Source organism: Mesoplodon bidens (assembly GCF_964165515.1).
Source record: "Mesoplodon bidens genome assembly, chromosome: 7".
In the NCBI taxonomy this organism is placed as follows: Eukaryota; Metazoa; Chordata; class Mammalia; order Artiodactyla; family Ziphiidae; genus Mesoplodon; species Mesoplodon bidens.
Genome location: NC_138164.1, coordinates 55429305 through 55450046, shown reverse-complemented (window position 1 = coordinate 55450046; position 20742 = coordinate 55429305). Strand labels below are relative to the sequence as shown.

General features: G+C 44.0%; 1 protein-coding gene across 3 annotated transcripts in view; it reads left to right on the top strand.

Moving 5' to 3' along the window:
• The first annotated feature begins 860 nt into the window (after positions 1-860).
• Positions 861-20742, top strand: part of LOC308619874 (pyruvate dehydrogenase E1 component subunit alpha, somatic form, mitochondrial) — a 34587-nt gene continuing 14705 nt past the window's right edge. The window contains exon 1 of one of the 3 annotated variants that reach the window (XM_081239092.1): positions 861-935. In XM_081239092.1, coding sequence (XP_081095218.1) covers positions 927-935 — 9 coding nt within the window. In that variant the 5' untranslated portion in view covers positions 861-926. Of the gene's footprint in view, positions 936-4548; positions 4720-4871; positions 5158-20742 lie in introns of those variants that run through there. The other 2 variants (XM_081239091.1, XM_081239093.1) reach the window with 2 other exon arrangements.

The window sequence follows — 20742 nt, the reverse complement described above, 5'->3', positions numbered from 1 at the left end:
GGCTTTTCCTCAGTCTTTCCCGATCACCGCCAGTCCTCCATAACACTCTTTATAATGGAAATGTGCACTATGTGTGTAATTTATCCATTCAATATCCGTCCCCTTCTCCCCCAGACCCTAACTCCATGACAGCCATCATGTGCCTGTCACCTACAACTCCAGTGTCTGGTTTACAGGTGCTCAGTATGTATTGTGAAATGAATGAGTATTCATAAATGTTTGCAATGGCCTGACATAAGCAAGCCCTTCTGTAGCTTCTATGCCCTGTAGCAAATACCAAAAGGTGAAATGTGGATTTTCTTAAAACAACCAGAGAGAATTGTTCACCATGTAATCCCTGATGTCTGGCATCTATACTGCTCTTTTTGTAATGAGAAATATTCAAACATCTGCAAGAGTAGAGAGAAGAGTCCAAGGAACCCCTGTTCAGGCACCACCAGGTTAAACAATTAGCAGCTCATGGTCCATCTTGTTTCTGCCAGTGTGGCCACCACTGTCACTGGATTATTTTAAAGCTACTCCCAAGCATCATATCATCTCAACTGTAAAAACTTGAGTGTGTATCTGTGACTCTTTGTAAAATTACTTTAATAACATTTGCATACCTAAGCAATTCTTTAATAGCATTACATCCAGTCAGTGTTGAAATTGTCCAAGTTGTCTGATAATGCTTTTTTCCAGTTGCTTTTTTTGGAATGCAGCCGGGATCCACAGGTTGCATTTGGCTGATAAGTCTCTAAGTCTCGTAACGTGACAATTCCTGCATCCACTTATTTTTCCTTTTATCTTGCCATTTGCTTTTTAAAGACACTAGGCCACCTCTTCCGTAATACTTCCTGCATTTTTTGATTTCACAGATTCCATCCTGTAAGCTGGTAGGAAGCCTGAAGGCTTGATGGGATTCCAGTGTGATAGGAGGCAAGGACATGCCTCAGGTGAGGAGGCACCTGAGCTTCTCTTGGGGCAGGAGCGTGGGCTGCTGGTTGACCAGATGTTCTCAATTTGATCCTACTTTATAAAGTTCCCCAATGGCTAGATCCATCATCTCCTTGAGGGTTGCAAGATGGGGATATTAAAACTCTAGGATTCCTTCTTAATTAGTGAAAACTTTTCTATAAGGAACTTTCTTGGTGGGGAAAGGATGGGGAGAAGGGATAGTCAGGGAGTTTGGGATTGACATGCACACACTGCTGTATTTAAAATGGATAACCAGTGGACCTACTATATAGCACAGGGGACTCTGCTCAATGTTATGTGGCAGGCTGGATGGGAGAGGAGTTTGGGGGAGAATGGGTACATGCATATGTATAGCCGAGTCCCTTTGCTGTGCATCTGAAACTATCACAACATTGTTAATCGTCTATACTCCAATATAAAATAAAAAGTAAAAAAAAAACTTTCCCCTATCAGCTATTGGTTTACCTTGAAATTCAGTCTGTATAGGAGAGGGAGGATAAATCCTCAATTCTTTCCCTTTACCAGTTTTCAGAGTAATTACTATTGGGTGGCTCTTTGCTTCTAGGTCTTTCCAGTGGAGAGAGTTAAGATGTATATTTTTCAAGGGGAAAATAGTCATGAGTTTATACTGTTATTTCCAATTCAAAATCAGTACCACTAAGCTTCTTTTACTTTCATTTTATATTTGTGTCTCTTTTGTTTTACGTTGAAAATCTTGGTTCCTAATGACATCAACATAATTATATATTCATTTTATCGGGGCGGGTGTGTGTGTGTGATCTCCAATAACAATGACACTGATAACTGAAAACAATTTAAGCCTTTTTTGAGCAGTTCTTTTTTTCTGGCTTTATTACTGTGTTGTTCAGGTCATTCCCTGTGGGGTTAGGTCAACAACTTCATATATGGTTAAATTCATTTGTTGCATTTTGTCTCCATTTGTATTCCATTTTGTGTTATGGTTATGGAAAACATTTCTGTGGCTCTGAAGTCAGAAGAGCCCCTAGCCATAATCCTTCCAACCAGGGAATTCCCTGGTGGTCCAGTGGTTAGGACTCTGCACTTTCCCTGCTGAGGGCCTGGGTTCGATCCCTGTTCAGGGAACTAAGATTCCACAAGCCACGCAGCATGGCCAAAAAAAAAAAAAAAATCCTTCCCACAGCATGGAGCCTAGCACATCAAAAACACTCAAATATTCATTGACTTTTATGACCTATATATATGATTTTTCTAAGTCATCCACTGGGGGGATGGCTCCCACCAAGAAAGCCCAAGGCATGGTAAGGACCATGGTTTGCTCTAAAGTTCAGCTTGATTGAGAATTTTTAGGGTGCTTTGTAAAGGAAAGGTCAAAAGGCATATTTCAAGATCCTTAATCTAAATCCTCCGGCTTCACCCAGAGAAGCTGGTCATAAACTGGCCAGGCCGGAGTGCTGGAGAGAGAAGAGTCCCTCATCTCCAGTTCTACCCAAGCTCTGAAACCCTCCTCTCTTCTTTTCTTTCTTTCTTTTTTTTTTTTTACATTATTATAGACACTGTCAAAGTTTATTTTCCTTTAAGAAATGAAATGGATCTTTTTTTATTGAGGTATAATTGACATACTATATTAGTTTCAGGTGTACAACATAATGATTCAATATTTGTAGATATTGTGAAATTATCACAATAAGTCTAGTTAACATCCATGACTATACATAATTACACATTTTTTTCTCGTGATAACAACTTTTTAAGAGATCTATTCTCTTAGCAACTTTCAAATATGCTGTATATTACATCCCCATGACATTTATTTTATAATGAGGAAAAAATTAATAGTCAACCTAAGAAAGAAATGGAAAATTTCATTTGAGCCAACCTGAGGATTATAACCTGGGAGACAGCCTCTCAGAGATCTCAGAACTGTTCTGAAGAGGTAAGGGGGCAGGGAGGCCAGTGTGTCTGTGATTTTAGAGAAGGGGCACGTGCAATCAAACACACATCTTGGTAGAAGGTTACTGCTGTTCATGAGGGAAGAGATATCTTAGTTAATGGTTTTAGTGCTTTTCCAAGTATGGGAAGATGCAAGAAACTGGGTTCATAAAATTTTCTCCTGAAAATATCTAACTACCTGAGGGCCAGTTCTGCCAGTTTTCCCAGAGCACAAAATGCCTCACCCTGTTCTTCACCCTGAATTCCTTTTAGGGTATATTTTAGGTCGGTGACTGCAGCGGCTCACAGCTTGATTCTTGTAGAACTGGATGGTGGGCAACATTCTTTATTTTACAAACCCTTCCCTTTTGGTCTTAATTTAGACCAACGTTTGGGGGGCATTTCATGACCAATTTGGCCCACAACACTAGGAATGCTCATTCCCAGGTAAGGCCAGGATTTCATTGATAGGACTCTCCATGTGCTATTAGTGGATTAGGCCCTGTTGACAGTAGCCCAAAGCCTCTGGACCGCCTGTCTTACTGGTCTGTTATGGTCCTGGAAATGGTTCCCTCTTGTTGCTTCTTTCCATAGCTAGAGTTACGCTATTACCATCATTGATCTTAAGAGAACTATATATCAGTATTTGGTGAATCATTTCAAGTCACGTAGTCATTGTTATTTTTATCACAGGCTCAGTCACACATCTGGTAATGCAAGAAACAATCATTTTGTAAAATAGGCAGGATATAAACAATATAGCTAGTGACATTAATAAGGTCATATGAAAGTGTTTAAGCTAAGAACTTCCATTAGGTGTGGCCCCGTATCTCCCCAGGTCATGTGACCTGGTCTGTTCTGTACCCGTCACTATCTTTAAGGGAAATGATATATTGGCATTGTACATAAAATTCACCAAAGATGTATGCACATCCAAGGTGAGTGGTGGGTCATCGTGATCCCTTACAGGATTGAGAAAGGAATGTTATCTTCAAAGGGGTTACATGGCTGGCGCTAGAAAAAGAAAAATTGATGTTTATGGTTGAGCAGGTATTTCTGCCATTAGGGAGTTAAGGTTAATGCATAAATGCAGGTGCACAATGCACACGAGTGGGGAGGCAGGAGGCCCAAACGGGCAGAGAAGAAACAATTTGTTTAAATTTTTCTTGTCTTGCCTTAAAATATGAATTTTATTTCATCAAATCCTAGCTCACAGTAGATAGGGAAGACTTACAACTGTCACATGATCTCTAAAAGACAAGTTAGCAGCAGAACCATTTATAGAAACCAGGTGTTCTGTCTTTTGGCCTCCACCAGGCATATTAATCTTCACCATCTTGTGTATTGCGCAAAGGCTGCAAAGTTGCAGCACCGGCGGGGCTGGACGCTCAGTAGGATTGGCCATGAATGATCGTGCGTGGCTCAGCTGGGGTGCAAAATCCAAGAAGGTCTTTTTCCCGCGGGGCCTAGAGGTGTGGCCTCACTTTCCCACGCAGGCGCCCTCAGGTCTCCGGCGCCTCACCTGCCGGTTGCTTGGTGACGGAAGGATTCCCTCAGCCTCGCCCTCTGGCTCCGACACACAATGGGCGGCCGCGGGCCTCTCATGTAGGCGGGGCACGCCCTGGGAGCCGTTCTGGTTGGCCCGCGGTCCGGCGAGGCGCATGACGTCTCCGTCGCGTAGTGCTGGCGTGAGTGGTAGCGTTCGCTCCGGGAGCCTGAAAGGAGACTTGGAGGCACCTGGGCCGCGCTGCTTGGGTCGTAGGGAGCTACCGCTGCCGCCACAGCCCGCACTCCATGAGGAAGATGCTCGCCGCCGTCTCCCGCGTGTTGTCGGGCGTCGCCCAGAAGCCGGTGAGGTGGCGTGAGCGAGCCGGGGTGGGGCGCGAGTGGGCCCGAGGCCGGAGGACGCCAGAGGGCAGGACGAGCGGGCTGAGTGGGCCGGGCCTCGTAGAGCCGCGGGCCTTTGTCCTGCCTCCACGTCGTGCGCTCCGCTCCTGGCCGCGAGGGGAGCGGTGGCTCGGCCCTCGGGCGCCGACTGAGGGAGGGGGAGCTTTATAAGGTCCGCGTGAAGGTCAGGCGCGGCTCCCGGTGCCGGCCTGGTTGGTGCGCTCTGGAAGGGCCCGTTCGTTTACCTCAGACAGAAAAGGGGGCCTTGGGCTTCCTCGAGTCTCCAGTTGACCGCCTCTTCCCAGCCCACTCATTTTAAATCTTCCTCTTGACCGGGAATCCGGAGACAGAATGGCTCCATTCACACTTCAGTTTCACCAGTTACTAGCCCTGTGACCTTGAGTAAGAGGTTTTTGTTTTTTCTTAAAGATCCCCGTGCTCAGTTTCCTCATCTCTAAAATGGAGATGAGAGTACTTACCCCGTGGGGTTGTGTTTTTTTTTTTTTTTTTTTTTTTTTTTTAATGAGGATGAGAGACGGTGAGGCTTAAACGAGTGACAAATATGTAAACTTTTCCCGGTAGCGCCTGGTACATAGTGGGTGCTACCTGTGTTAAGCATTGTTATTATCATTTAGGATCTCTGTTGCCTTATTGATTCTCTGTATGGAAGATCTGTCCATTGATGTGAGTGGGGTGTTAAAGTCTCCTACTTGTGCTGTATTCCGGTAAATTTCTCCCTTTATGTCTGTTAGTATTTGTTTTATGTATTTGGGTGCTCCTATATTAGGTTCATATATGTTGACGGGTGTAAAATCCTCTTCTTGTGTTGATCCTTTTATCATTATATAGTGTTCTTTATCTTTCTTTATGCTATTTGTTTTAAAGTCTATTTTGTCTGATATAAGTATTGCAACCCCCGCTTTCTTGTCATTTTCCGTTTGCATTCCCTCACTTTCAATCTTTGTGTGTCCTTTGCCCTTAAGTGGGTCTCTTGTAGGCAGCATATTTTAGGCTTTTTTTTTTTTTCGGTACGCGGGCCTCTCACTGTTGTGGCCTCTCCCGTTGCGGAGCACAGGCTCCGGATGCACAGGCTCAGCGGCCATGGCTCACGGGCCCAGCTGCTCCGCGGCATGTGGGATTTTCCCGGACCGGGGCACGAACCCGTGTCCCCTGCATCGGCAGGCGGACTCTCAACCACTGCGCCATCAGGGAAGCCCGCTCTTGGTTTTTTTTTAATCCAGTCTGCCACTCTGTTTCTTTTGATTGGAGCATTACTGACATTTAAGGTAATTATTGATACGTATGTATTTATTGCCATTTTAAACCTTGTTTTCCAGTTTATTCTGTGTTTCTTCTTTGTTCCTTTTTATGGTTTGAGGATTTCCTTTTATTTTATGCCTGTGTTTTCTTTCTGGTTTTTGTGAATCTCTTGTATGTTTTTGACTTGCAGTTGCCCTGTTTTTCAAGTATGTGAACCCCTTCCTGTATCTGTTTGCTTTAGACTGGTAGTCATATAGGCTCAAATGCATTCTAAAAAAATGAATCTGGGCTTCCCTGGTGGCGCAGTGGTTGAGAGTCCGCCTGCCGATGCAGGGGACACGGGTTCGTGCCCCTATCCCGGAAGATCCCACATGCCGCGCAGCGGCTGGGCCCGCGAGCCATGGCCGTGGAGCCTGTGTGTCCGGAGCCTGTGCTCCGCAACGGGAGAGGCCACAGCAGTGAGAGGCCCGCGTACAGCAAAAAAAAAAAAAAAAATGAATCTACATGTTGTCACTCTCCTTCCCCACATCTTATGATTTTGATGTCCTTTTGATTACATCTTCATGTTTATCCTTTTGCTGTTCCTTGTGTTTATCATCACTTTCACAAATAGGTTTTTTTGTTTTTGTTTTGATCTGTATAGTGGCTAATTTAAGTGATTTACTTTCCAATTGTGATTTCCTCCTTCCTATATCTTCTTTTCTATATAGAGAAGAACTTTGAGTGTTTCTTTTAGGGTAGGTTTAGTATTGCTGAATTCTTTTAGTTTTTGCGTGTCTGATAAGTTATTTCTTCTCCTATTCTAAATGATCATCTTGCTGGGTAGCGTATTCTAGGTTGCAGATTTTTCCCTTTCAAGACTTGAATATATTTTGCCACTCCCTTCTGGCCTGCAGCATTTCTGTAGAGAAATCAGCCGGTAGCCTTATGGCGATTCCCTTGTAACTAACACTTTGTTTTTCACTTGCTGCCTTTAAAATCCTCTCTTTAACTTTTGCCATTTTATTATAACATGTCTTGGTGTAGGTCTGTTTGGTTCATCTTGTTGGGACCCTCTGTGCTTCCTGTTTCTGGATATCTGCTTCCTTCTTTAGGCTTGGGAAGTTTTCAGTCATAATTTCTTCAAGTACATTTTCAGTCTCCTTTTCTCTTTCTTCTCCTTCTGGAATCCCTATTATGCGTAGATTGGCACACTTTATATTATCCCATAGGTCTCTTATATTGCTTTCATTTTTTTTCATTAGCCTTTCTGTCTGCTGTTTTGATTGGGTAATTTCCACTATTCTACTTTCGAGGTCACTTATTCTTTCTTCTGCATTATTCATTCTGCTATTCATTGCCTTTAGCTCAGCTTTCGTCTCAGCAAATGAAGTTTCTAATTTTTCTTGGCTCCTCTTTCTAGTTTCTAGTTTCTTTTTACAGTACTCTGCATTTCTGTCGATAGCCTTTCTTAAGTCCTTCAGTATTTTCATTATCTCCTTTTTGAACTTGGTATCTACTAGACTGAAAAGGCCTGTTTCATTGTTTGTTCCTTCAGGGGAATTTTCTTGGTCTTTTAACTGAGAGTGGTTCCTCTGCTTCTTCATTTTGCTTATATTTTTCTGACTCTCTGAATTTAGGAGAAACAGTTATCTACTGTAGTCTTGGAGGGCTACTTATATGCAGGTGCCTCCCTGCGTAGTTTGTGTGGGTTTAATATTTTTTTGGCATGAGGGCTGTTTTTGGTTTGGATTCTTGCCGTCTCTTTCCTCTGCGTGTGCTGGTCGTTATCCCCTTGATAGGGAATGTGCAGGTGCGTGGCCCGCGCGTGCTCCTGGGGAGGGTGGGGGCAGTGGTTGGTGCCCAGTCACGGGACCCTTGGCAGCTGCAGTGGTCTGCATCCGCCTCTGGAGTCCGAGATGGCAGTGGCGGCTCTAGTTCGCTCCCCGGAGCTCGTGTAGGTGGTGCCCTGCTGCCTGAGAGTGCACGGAGAAAGAAGCTCCTATGGCGGTCCCACCTCTCTCTTCATGCATCCCCCAACAATGGCCCCTTGCCTTTCTGGCAGGCCCGAGCTTCTTCCTGTATTCCCTCAGTTATGGTGCACCACACTCCAGCCCCCTCAGGCTGTCTGCACGTAGCCAACTCCAGTCCTCTCCCTGGGTCTGACCTCCGAAGCCCAAACCTCAGCACCCAGACCTTGCCCAGCGCAGTGGAGGAGCGTCTCAAGCTGGGGAGTGCAAGGTCGTGGTACCAACCGTCTGTGTAGGTCTCTCTCCGCTTTGCTTTCCGCAAACCAGTTGCTGCACTCAACTCCAATGTTCCAAAGCTCCACCTCTGCCCTGGGTGATATCTCCACCAGTGAGGGGACTTCTCAGGGTGTGGAAACCTTTTCTTTTTCACAGCTCCCTCCCAGGGGCGCAGGTCCCGTCCTGATTGCCTTCTCTCTTTTTTTTCTTTTTTCTTTTGTCCTACCCAGTTATGTGGAGATTTTCTTGCCCTCTTGGGTGTCTGAGGTCTTCTGCCAGAGCTCAGTAGATATTCTGTGAGAACTGTTCCACACGTAGATGTATTTTTGGTATATTGATATTTGTGGGAGAAGGTGAGCTCCACGTCCTAATCCTCCACCATCTTGATCCGAATCTCCCTCACATTTCTTTCTTGTTTTGTTTTGTTTTATTTTTATTTATTTATTTTATTTGTTTATTATTTTTGGCTGCGTTGGGTCTTCGTTGCTACACGTGGGCTTTCTCCAGTTGCAGCGAGCGGGGGCTACTCTTCGTTGTGGTGCACGGGCTTCTCACTGCGGTGGCTTCTCTGGTTGCGGAGCACAGGCTCTAGGTGCGTGGGCTTCAGTAGCTGGGGCACACGGGCTCAGTAGTTGTGGCTCGTGGTCTCTAGAGCACAGGCTCAGTAGTTGTGGCGCATGGGCTTAGTTTCTCGCGGCATGTGGGATCTTCCCGGACCAGGCTCGAACCCGTGTCCCCTGCACTGGCAGGCAGATTCCTAACCACTGCGCCACCAGGGAAGCCCCGAAGCTCAGGTTCTTGATGTCTCATCGCAGAAAGAATTCAGTGAGAGACAAAGTGATAGGCAAGAAGTGGATTTATTTAGAGAGAAGCACACTCCACAGAGTGTGGGCCATCTCAGAAGGTGAGAAAGGCCCCCCCCCTCACACTTCTGATATGACTTTTAGCTTAACTTTCGCTTAATGTGGCTCCTTTCACCCATTATATCAGTGAATCTTACTGTTTTTGAGATTCACAGTAATGAAATGGGAGAAAGTATCTAAGTAGCTTTCTGACAGTCAAAATCCTTTTTTTTATTAGTTTCTGCTTTATAACAAAGTGAATCAGTCATACATATACATCTGTTCCCACATCCCTTCCCTCATGCATCTCCCTCCCTCCCACCCTCCCCATCCCACCCCTCCAGGCGGTCACAAAGCACTGAGCTGATCTCCCTGTGCTATGCTGATCTCCCTGTGCTATGCGGCTGCTTCCCACTATCTATCTACCTTACGTTTGGTAGTGTATATATGTCCATGCCTCTCTTTCGCTTTGTCACAGCTTACCCTTCCCCCTCCCCATATCCTCAAGTCCATTCTCAAGTAGGTCTGTGTCTTTATTCCCGTTTTACCCCTAGGTTCTTCATGACATTTTTTTTTAAATTCCATATATATGTGTTAGCATACAGTATTTGTCTTTCTCTTTCTGACTTACTTCACTCTGTATGACAGACTCTAGGTCTATCCACCTCATTACAAATAGCTCAGTTTCGTTTCTTTTTATGGCTGAGTAATATTCCATTGTATATATGTGCCACATCTTCTTTATCCATTCATCTGATGATGGACACTTAGGTTGTTTCCAGCTCCAGGCTATTGTGAATAGAGCTGCAATGAACATTTTGGTACATGTCTCTTTTTGAATTATGGTTTTCTCAGGGTATATGCCTAGTAGTGGGATTGCTGGGTCATATGGTAGTTCTATTTTTAGTTTTTTAAGGAACCTCCGTACTGTTCTCCATAGTGGCTGTACCAATTCACATTCCCACCAGCAGTGCAAGAGTGTTCCCTTTTCTCCACACCCTCTCCAGCATTTATTGTTTCTAGATTTCTTGATGATGGCCATTCTGACTGGTTGTGAGATGATACCTCATTGTAGTTTTGATTTGCATTTCTCTAATGAGTAAAGATGTTGAGCATCCTTTCATGTGTTTGTTGGCAGTCTGTATATCTTCTGTGGAGAAATGTCTATTTAGGTCTTCTGCCCATTTTTGGATTGGGTTGTTTGTTTTTTTGTTATTGAGCTGTATGAGCTGCTTATAAATTTTGGAGATTAATCCTTTGTCAGTTGCTTCATTTGCAAATATTTTCTCCCATTCTGAGGGTTGTCTTTTGGTCTTGTTTATGGTTTCCTTTGCTGTGCAAAAGCTTTTAAGTTTCATTAGGTCCCATGTGTTTATTTTTGTCTTTATTTCCATTTCTCTAGGAGGTGGGTCAAAAAGGATCTTGCTATGATTTATGTCATAGAGTGTTCTGCCTATGTTTTCCTCTAAGAGTTTGATAGTGTCTGGCCTTACATTTAGGTCTTTAATCCATTTTGAGCTTATTTTTGTGTATGGTGTTAGGGAGTGATCTAATCTCATACTTTTACACGTCCCTGTCCAGTTTTCCCAGCACCACTTATTGAAGAGACTGTCCTTTCTCCACTGTACATTCCTGCCTCCTTTATCAAAGATAAGGTGACCATATGTGCGTGGGTTTCTCTCTGGGCTTTCTATCCTGTTCCATTGATCTATCTTTCTGTTTTTGTGCCAGTACCATACTGTCTTGATTACTGTAGCTTTGTAGTATAGGCTGAAGTCAGGGAGCCTGATTCCTCCAGCTCCATTTTTCGTTCTCAAGATTGCTTTGGCTATTCGGGGTCTTTTGTGTTTCCATACAAATTGTGAAATTTTTTGTTCTAGTTCTGCGAAAAATGCCAGTGGTAGTTTGATAGGGATTGCATTGAATCTGTAGATTGCTTTGGGTAGTAGAGTCATTTTCACAATGTTGATTCTTCCAATCCAAGAACATGGTACATCTCTCCATCTATTTGTATCATCTTTAATTTCTTTCATCAGTGTCTTATAATTTTCTGCATACAGGTCTTTTGTCTCCTTAGGTAGGTTTATTCCTAGATATTTTATTCTTTTTGTTGCAATGGTAAATGGGAGTGTTTTCTTGATTTCATTTTCAGATTTTTCATCATTAGTGTACAGGAATGCCAGAGATTTCTGTGCATTAATTTTGTATCCTGCTACTTTACCAAATTCATTGATTAGCTCTAGTAGTTTTCTGGTAGCATCTTTAGGATTCTCTATGTATAGTATCATGTCATCTGCAAACAGTGACAGCTTTACTTCTTCTTTTCCGATTTGGATTCCTTTTATTTCCTTTTCTTCTCTGATTGCTGTGGCTAAAACTTCCAAAACTAGGTTGAATAAGAGTGGTGAGAGTGGGCAGCCTTGTCTTGTTCCTGATCTTAGAGGAAATGCTTTCAGTTTTTCACCATTGAGGACAATGTTGGCTGTGGGTTTGTCATATATGGCCTTTATTATGTTGAGGAAAGTTCCGTCTATGCCTACTTTCTGCAGGGTTTTTATCATAAATGGGTGTTGAATTTTGTCGAAAGCTTTTTCTGCATCTATTGAGATGATCATATGGTTTTTCTCCTTCAACTTGTTAATATGGTGTATCACATTGATTGATTTGCGTATATTGAAGAATCCTTGCATTCCTGGAATAAACCCCACTTGATCATGGTGTATGATCCTTTTAATGTGCTGTTGGATTCTGTTTGCTAGTATTTTGTTGAGGATTTTTGCATCTATGTTCATCAGTGATATTGGCCTGTAGTTTTCTTTCTTTGTGACGTCCTTGCCTGGTTTTGGTATCAAGGTGATGGTGGCCTCGTAGAATGAGTTTGGAAGTGTTCCTTCCTCTGATATTGTTTGGAAGAGTTTGAGAAGGATGGGTGTTAGCTCTTCTCTAAATGTTTGATAGAATTCGCCTGTGAAGCCACCTGGTCCTGGGCTTTTGTTTGTTGGAAGATTTTTAATCACAGTTTCAATTTCAGTGCTTGTGATTGGTCTATTCATATTTTCTATTTCTTCCTGATTCAGTCTTGGCAGGTTGTGCATTTCTAAGAATTTGTCCATTTCTTCCAGGTTGTCCATTTTATTGGCATAGAGTTGCTTGTAGTAATCTCTCATGATCTTTTGTATTTCTGCAGTGTCAGTTGTTACTTCTCCTTTTTCATTTCTAATTCTATTGATTTGAGTCTTCTCCCTTCTTTTCTTGATGAGTCTGGCTAATGGTTTGTCAATTTTGTTTATCTTCTCAAAGAACCAGCTTTTAGTTTGGTTGATCTTTGCTATCGTTTCCTTCATTTCTTTTTCATTTATTTCTGATCTGATTTTTATGATTTCTTTCCTTCTGCTAACTTTGGGGGTCTTTTGTTCTTCTTTCTCTAATTGCTTTAGGTGCAGGGTCAGGTTGTTTACTCGAGATGTTTCCTGTTTCTTAAGGTGGGATTGTATTGCTATAAACTTCCCCCTTAGAACTGCTTTTGCTGCGTCCCATAGGTTTTGGGTCGTCGTGTCTCCATTGTCATTTGTTTCTAGGTATTTTTTAATTTCCTCTTTGATTTCTTCAGTGATCACTTCGTTATTGAGTAGTGTATTGTTTAGCCTCCATGTGTTTGTATTTTTTACAGATCTTTTCCTGTAATTGATGTCTAGTCTCATAGCATTGTGGTCGGAAAAGATACTTGATACAATTTCAATTTTCTTAAATTTACCAAGGCTTGATTTGTGACCCAAGATATGATCTATCCTGGAGAATGTTCCATGAGCACTTGAGAAAAATGTGTATTCTGTTGTTTTTGGATGGAATGTCCTATAAATATCAACTAAGTCCATCTCGTTTAATGTATCATTTAAAGCTTGTGTTTCCTTATTTATTTTCATTTTGGATGATCTGTCCATTGGTGAAAGTGGGGTGTTAAAGTCCCCTACTATGATTGTGTTACTGTCGATTTCCCCTTTTATGGCTGTTAGTATTTGCCTTATGTATTGAGGTGCTCCTATGTTGGGTGCATAAATGTTTACAATTGTTATATCTTCTTCTTGGATCGATCCCTTGATCATTATGTAGTGTCCTTCTTTGTCTCTTCTAATAGTCTTTATTTTAAAGTCTATTTTGTCTGATATAAGAATTGCTCCTCCAGCTTTCTTTTTTTTTTTTTTTTTTTTTTTTTTTTTTTGCGGTATGCGGGCCTCTCACTGTTGTGGCCTCTCCCCTTTGCGGAGCACAGGCTCCGGACGCACAGGCTCAACGGCCATGGCTCACGGGCCCAGCCGCTCTGCGGCATGTGAGATCTTCCCAGACCGGGGCACGAACCCGTGTCCCCTGCATCGGCAGGCGGACTCTCAACCACTGCGCCACCAGGGAAGCCCCCAGCTTTCTTTTGATTTCCATTTGCATGGAATATCTTTTTCCATCCCCTTACTTTCAATCTGTATGTGTCTCTAGGTCTGAAGTGGGTCTCTTGTAGACAGCATATATATGGGTCTTGTTTTTGTATCCATTCAGCCACTCTGTGTCTTTTGGTGGGAGCATTTAGTCCATTTACATTTAAGGTAATTATTGATATGTATGTTCCTATTCCCATTTCCTTAATTGCTTTGGGTTCGTTATTGTAGGTGTACTCCTTCTGTTGTGTTTCTTGCCTAGAGAAGTTCCTTTAGCATTTGTTGTAAAGCTGGTTTGGTGGTGCTGAACTCTCTCAGCTTTTGCTTGTCTGTAAAGGTTTTAATTTCTCCATCAAATCTGAATGAGATCCTTGCTGGGTAGAGTAATCTTGGTTGCAGGTTTTTCTCCTTCATCACTTTAAATATGTCCTGCCAGTTCCTTCTGGCTTGCAGAGTTTCTGCTGAGAGATCAGCTGTTAACCTTATGGGGATTCCCTTGTGTGTTATTTGTTGTTTTTGCCTTGCTGCTTTTAATATGATTTCTTTGTGTTTAATTTTTGACAGTTTGATTAATATGTGTCTTGGCGTATTTCTCCTTGGATTTATTCTGTATGGGACTCTCTGTGCCTCCTGGACTTGATTAACTATTTCCTTTCCCATATTAGGGAAGTTTTCAACTATAATCTCTTCAAATATTTTCTCAGTCCCTTTCTTTTTCTCTTCTTCTTCTGGAACCCCTATAATTCGAATGTTGGTGCGTTTAATATTGTCCCAGAGGTCTCTGAGACTGTCCTCTGTTCTTTTCATTCTTTTTTCTTTATTTTGCTCTGCATCAGTTATTTCCACTATTTTATCTTCCACCTCACTTATCCGTTCTTCTGCCTCAGTTATTCTGCTATTGATCCCATCTAGAGTATTTTTCATTTCATTTATTGTGTTTTTAATCGATGCTTGATTCATCTTTAGTTCTTCTAGGTCCTTGTTAACTGTTTCTTGCATTTTGTCTATTCTATTTCCAAGATTTTGGATCTTGGAAATAGAATCTTGGATCATCTTTACCATCATTATTCTGAATTCTTTTTCAGGTAGACTGCCTATTACCTCTTCATTTGTTAGGTCTGGTAGGTTTTTATCTTGCTCCTTCACCTGCTGTGTGTTTTTCTGCCTTCTCGTTTTGCTTATGTTACTGTGTTTGGGGTCTCCTTTTTGCGGGCTGCAGATTCGTAGTTCCCGTTGTTTTTGGTGTCTGTCCCCAGTGGCTCAGGTTGTTTCAGTAGGTTGTGTAGGCTTCCTGGTGGGGGGGACTAATGCCTGCGTTCTGGTGGTTGAGGCTCGATCTTGTCTTTCTGGTGGACAGGTCCACCTCTGGTGGTGTGTTTTGGGGTGCCTGTGGCCTTATTATGTTTTTAGGTAGCCTCTCTGCTAATGGGTGGGGTTGTGTTCCTGCCTTGCTAGTTGCTTGGCATAGGGTGACCAGCACTGTAGCTTGCTGGTCGTTGACTGAAGCTGGGTGCTGGTGTTGAGATGGAGATCTCTGGGAGATTTTCGCTGCTTGATATTATGTGGAGCTGGGAGGTCTCTTGTGGACCCGTGTCCTGAAGTTGGCTCTCCCACTTCAGAGGCACAGCACTGACTCCTGGCTGCAGCACCAAGAGCCTTTCATCCACCCGGCTCAGAATAACAGGGAGAAAAAGTAGAAAGAAAGAATTAGTAGAAGAAAGAGAGAGAGAGGGAAAGAAAGGAAGAAGGGAAGAAAGGAAGGAAGGAAGAAAGAAAGAAAGGAGGGAGGGAGGGAGGGAGGAAGGATGGAAAGAAAGAAAGGAGGGAGGGAGGGAGGAATGAAAGCAAAAGGAAGAGTGAATGGAAGAAGCGAGGGAGGGAGGGAGGAAGGAACGAAAGAAAGAAAGACCGGAGGGAGGGAGGAAGGAAAGAAAAAGAAAGTGGGAAGAAGAAGGGTGGGAGGGAGGGAGGGAGGAAAGAAAAAGAAAGAAGGAAAGGAGGAGTGGAGGGAGGGAGGGAGGAAGGGAAGGTAGGAAAAAAAGAAAGAGCAGGTAAAGTAAAATAGAATAAAGTATGAAATATAGTAGCGTTATTAAAATTAAAAAGTAATTATTGAAAAAAAACGGACAGATAGAACCCTGGGACATATGGTGGAAGCAAAGCTATTCAGAGAGAATCTTACACAGAAGATTACACATACACATTCACTAAAAGAGAGCAGGGGGAAAAATCAAAAATCTTGCTCTCCAAGTCCACCTCCTCAATTTGGGATAAATCGTTGTAAAAAGAGGAAAAGGGGGGAAAGTCTTAAATGTTGTCCTCGAAGTCCACTTCCTCAATTTGGGATGATTCGCTGTCCATTTATGCACTCCACAGACGCAGGGCACATCAAATGGACCGTGGAGCTTTAATCCGCTGCCTCCGAGGCTGCACAGAGAGATTTCCCTGTCTCTGCTCTCACAGCTCCCGGGTCTCAACCTGGCCCCGCCTCTGTGCGTAGGTCGCCGGAGGGCGTCCGTTCTTCGCTCAGACAGGACGGGTTTAAAGGAGCCGCTGATTCGGGGGCTCTGGCTCACTCAGGCAGAGGGGAGGGAGGGGCGCGCAGTGTGGGGCGGGCCTGCGGCGGCAGAGGCCGGCGTGACGTTGCAGCAGCCCGAGGCGCTCCGTGCGCTTTCCCGGGAAAGCCGTCCCCGGGTCCCGGGACCCCGGCAGTGGCGGGGTGCACAGGCCCCCCGGAAGGCGGGGCGGACAGTGACCCGCGCTCGCACACAGGCCCCGTGGCGGCGCGCCAGCAGCAGCCCCAGCGTCCCACGCCCGTCTCCGAGGTCCGCGCCTTTAGCCGTGGCTCGCGCCTGTCTCCGGCGCTTCCCCAAGCAGCCCTCTTAATGCCCTCTTCTCGCGCACCAGGAAACAAAAGGGAAAAGTCTCTTGCCTCTTCGGCAGCTCCAGACCCTTTCCCCGGACTCCCTCCGGGCTAGCCGTGGTGCACTAACCCCTTCAGGCTCTCTTCCTGCCGCCAGCCCCAGTCCTCTCCCTGCGCTCCGACTGAAAGCCGACTGAAAGCCGATACCCGAGCCTCAGCTCCCAGCCCCGCCCGCCCCAGCGGCCAAGCAGACAAGCCTCTCTGGCTGGTGTGTGCCTGAGGGCACCGATCCTCTGTGCCGGAATCTCTCCACTTTGCCCTCCACACCCCTGTTGCTGTGCTCTCCTCCGCTACTCCGAAGCTTTCCCCCTCCGCCACCTGCAGTCTCCGCCCGCGAAGGGGCTTGTAGTGTGTGGAAACCTTTCCTCCTTCACGGCTCCCTCCCACTGGTGCAGGTCCCGTCCCTATCCTATTGTCTCTGTTTATTCTTTTTTTCTTTTGCCCTACCCAGGTATGTGGGGAGTTTCTTGCCTTTTGGGGGGTCTGAGGTCTTCTGTCAGCGTTCAGTAGGTGTTCTGTAGGAGTTGTTCCACGTGTAGTTGAATTTCTGATGTATCTGTGGGGAGGAAGGTGATCTCCGCGTCTTACTCTTCCGCCATCTTCCCAAGCTCCTCCCAGTCAAAATCTTTGACCTTACCTTCTTGCTCTTTATTATGTAGAACTGTCATTCTTTCTTGCTGGGAATTTAGGATGGAGAAAGAGAATTTTTCCTTTTCTCGGTTACTGTTGCTTGACTGGTTTGGTCGTTAGTTTTCAGTCTCCAAGATGCACTTTCTGTAGTTGTATCTGGAAATTTATTTTTCAAGACAAGATATATATTTCTAGCCCCACAAAACAAAGTAACTGTCAAAAATAACATATCCGGGCTGCCCTGGTGGCACAGTGGTTGAGAGTCCGCCTGCCGATGCAGGGGACACGGGTTCGTGCCCCGGTCTGGTAAGATCCCACATGCCGCGGAGCGGCTGAGCCCTTGAGCCATGGCCGCTGAGCCTGCGCGTCCGGAGCCTGTGCTCCACAACGGGAGAGGCCACAACAGTGAGAGGCCCGTGTACCGCAAAAATAAATAAATAAATAAATAACATATCCATTTCATGATTGCCAAACATAACCTTTTGTTTGTCACCTCATACTTGTCAACTTCTTCCCAAATTTCTCAATTTTCTTCACTTATTCTTAGATGTATTGGACTCTCTCAATCTTTAACTTAACTGAAGCATTTGTCTCTAGCATTTCAACTTTTTTTCTCCAGCAATGTCATGGTTTTTGTTGGCTTTATTGGATAATGGTATATTGATGGGTGAAGAGATCACTAGGTAACAGCTTTCTGCCTATTGGCTTGTACACTTAGCAGATCAACCTTACCCCTTCTCACCAAGATCAAGTCCATTGCTACAAGTTGGATGGTAAGGTAACACACTGTATGAACATATCAAAAGTACTTTTTGTGGGGTCTGAAGAACGTTCTTCAAGTCTGCATGAGAAGAAGTCATATTGGTTTACATATGTGTGACGTGGCAGAATGTGGCTAAAGTAGTACAGTCCTCCTAACTGATTAAATGTTTGTGGTCTAACCTGGACCTTAGCCATCACACAGAGTACTGTTGCTGTGAGCAGAGTGAAAAGGAAACATTTCTGGCAGCTTTTTACCCGCTTCCCCCCCACCAAGCAGTGACAGCCACCTGAACATCAACAAGGGAGCACTGGGGATTTCCCTGGCAGTTCAATGGTTAAGACTCTGCGCTTCCAATGCAGGGGGCGCAGGTTTGATCCCTGGTCGGGGAACTAAGATCCCACATGCTGTGCGGCGTGGCCAAAAAAAAAAAGAAGGGAGCACTGGGACTCCTCGGCGGCCGTGTGGGTTTCAGGAGGCAGCTCGTGGGGGTGAGGTGCTTAAGGTGAGGTGACACAGACCTTGGAGCCAGATTTGCTGGGTTTGTACCCCAGCCCCAACAGTTAAGTGCTCTATGGCTTTGGGCAACTCAGGTAGCATGAATCTCATCAGCACAGAGAGAAAGCGTCACTGAAAACTCATTGCAGGTCCCACCCCCTCAACTCAGATGGCAACAGTGCAGTCAGAGGCCTGCCCTTCTAAGCCTCAGAATAGGAATTCTGTAGCAATAGGAATTGAGGTTAAAACACAGATGCCACTAATCTGCACACCAAATGGCATGAGTCAATGACACCAGCTCCGAGATCTGTTTTGAGCCCAAGCAATGGTCCAAGTTGCACATAGGTCACTTTGCTTGATCTAACAACAGATCAACCTCAGAAAGAGGCATCTTTGTCAGAATTTCACCCACTGAAAAAACAGCTGGCTAATCTGTTTTTTTCCCAGTAATAAATGAGAAGCATTTATTTTTTTAAATTTTTGAATTTTATTTTATTTATTTTTTTATACAGCAGGTTCTTATTAGTCATCAGTTTTATACATATCAGTGTATACATGTGAATCCCAATCGCCCAATTCATCACACCACCATCCCCACCCCACTGCGGCTTTCCCCCCTTGGTATTCATAACGTTTGTTCTCTACATCTGTGTCTCAACTTCTGCCCTGCAAACCGGTTCATCTGTACCATTTTTCTAGGTTCCACATACATGTGTTAATATACGATATTTGTTTTTCTCTTTCTGACTTACTTCACTCTGTATGACAGTCTCTAGAGCCATCCACGTCTCAACAAATGACCCAATTTTGTTCCTTTTTATGGCTGAGTAATATTCCATTGTATATATGTACCACAACTTCTTTATCCATTCATCTGTTGATGGGCATTTAGGTTGCTTCCATGACCTGGCTGTTGTAAATAGTGCTGCAATGAACACTGGGGTGCATGTGTGTTTTTGAATTATGGTTTCCTCTGGGTATATGCCCAGTAGTGGGATTGCTGGATCATATGGTAATTCTATTTTTAGTTTTTTGGGTTTTTTTTGCACAGTACGTGGGCCTCTCACTGTTGTGGCCTCTCCCGTTGCAGAGCACAGGCTCCGGACGCGCAGGCTCAGCAGCCATGGCTCACAGGCCCAGCCGCTCTGCGGCATGTGGGATCTTCCCGGACCGGGACATGAACCCGTGTCCCCTGCATTGGCAGGCGGACTCTCAACCACTGCGCCACCAGGGGAGCCCTATTTTTAGTTTTTTAAGGATCCTCCATACTGTTTTCCATAGCGCCTGTATCAATTTACATTCCCACCAACAGTGCAAGAGGGTTCCCTTTTCTCCACGCCCTCTCCAGCATTTGTTGTTTGTAGATTTTCTGATGATGCCCATTCTAACTGGTGTGAGGTGATACCTCATTGTAGTTTTGATTTGCATTTCTCTAATAATTAGTGATGTTGAGCAGCTTTTCATGTGCTTCTTCTTGGCCATCTGTATGTCTTCTATGGAGAAATGTCTGTTTAGGTCTTCTGCCCATTTTTGGATTGGGTTGTTTGTTTCTTTAATATTGAGCTGCATGAACTTTTTATATATTTTGGAGATTAATCCTTTGTCTGTTGATGCATTTGCAAATATTTTCACCCATTCTCAGGGTTGTCTTTTCATCTTGTTTATGGTTTTCTTGGCTGTGCAAAAGCTTGGAAGTTTCATTAGGTCCCATTTGTTTACTTTTGGTTTTATTTCCATTACTCTAGGAGGTGGATCAAAAAAGATCTTGCTGTGATTTATGTCAGAGAGTGTTCTTCCTATGTTTTCCTCTAAGAGTTTTATAGTGTCTGGTCTTACGTTTAGGTCTCGAATCCATTTTGACTTTATTTTTGTGTATGGTGTTAGGGAGTGTTCTGATTTCATTCTTCTACATGTAGCAGTCCAGTTTTCCCAGCACCACTTATCGAAGAGACTGTCTTTTCTCCATTGTGTATCCTTGCCTCCTTTGTCGTAGATTAGTTGACCATAGGTGTGTGGGTTTATCTCTGGGCTTTCTATCTTGTTCCATTGATCTATGTTTCTGTTTTTGTGCCAGTACCATATTGTCTTGATAACTGTAGCTTTGTAGTATAGTGTGAAGTCAGGGAGTCTGATTCCTCAAGCTCTGTTTTTTTCCCTCAGGACTGCTTTGGCTGTTTGGGGTCTTTAGTGTCTCCATACAAATTTTAAGATTTTTTTGTTCTAGCTCTGTAAGAAATGCCATTGGTAATTTGATAGGAATTGCATTGAATCTGTAGATTGCTTTGGGTAGTATAGTCATTTTCACAGTATTGATTCTTCCAATCCAAGAACATGGTATATCTCTCCATCTGTTGGTGTCATCCTTAATTTCTTTCATCATTGTCTTATAGTTTTCTGCATACAGGTCTTTTGTCTCCCTAGG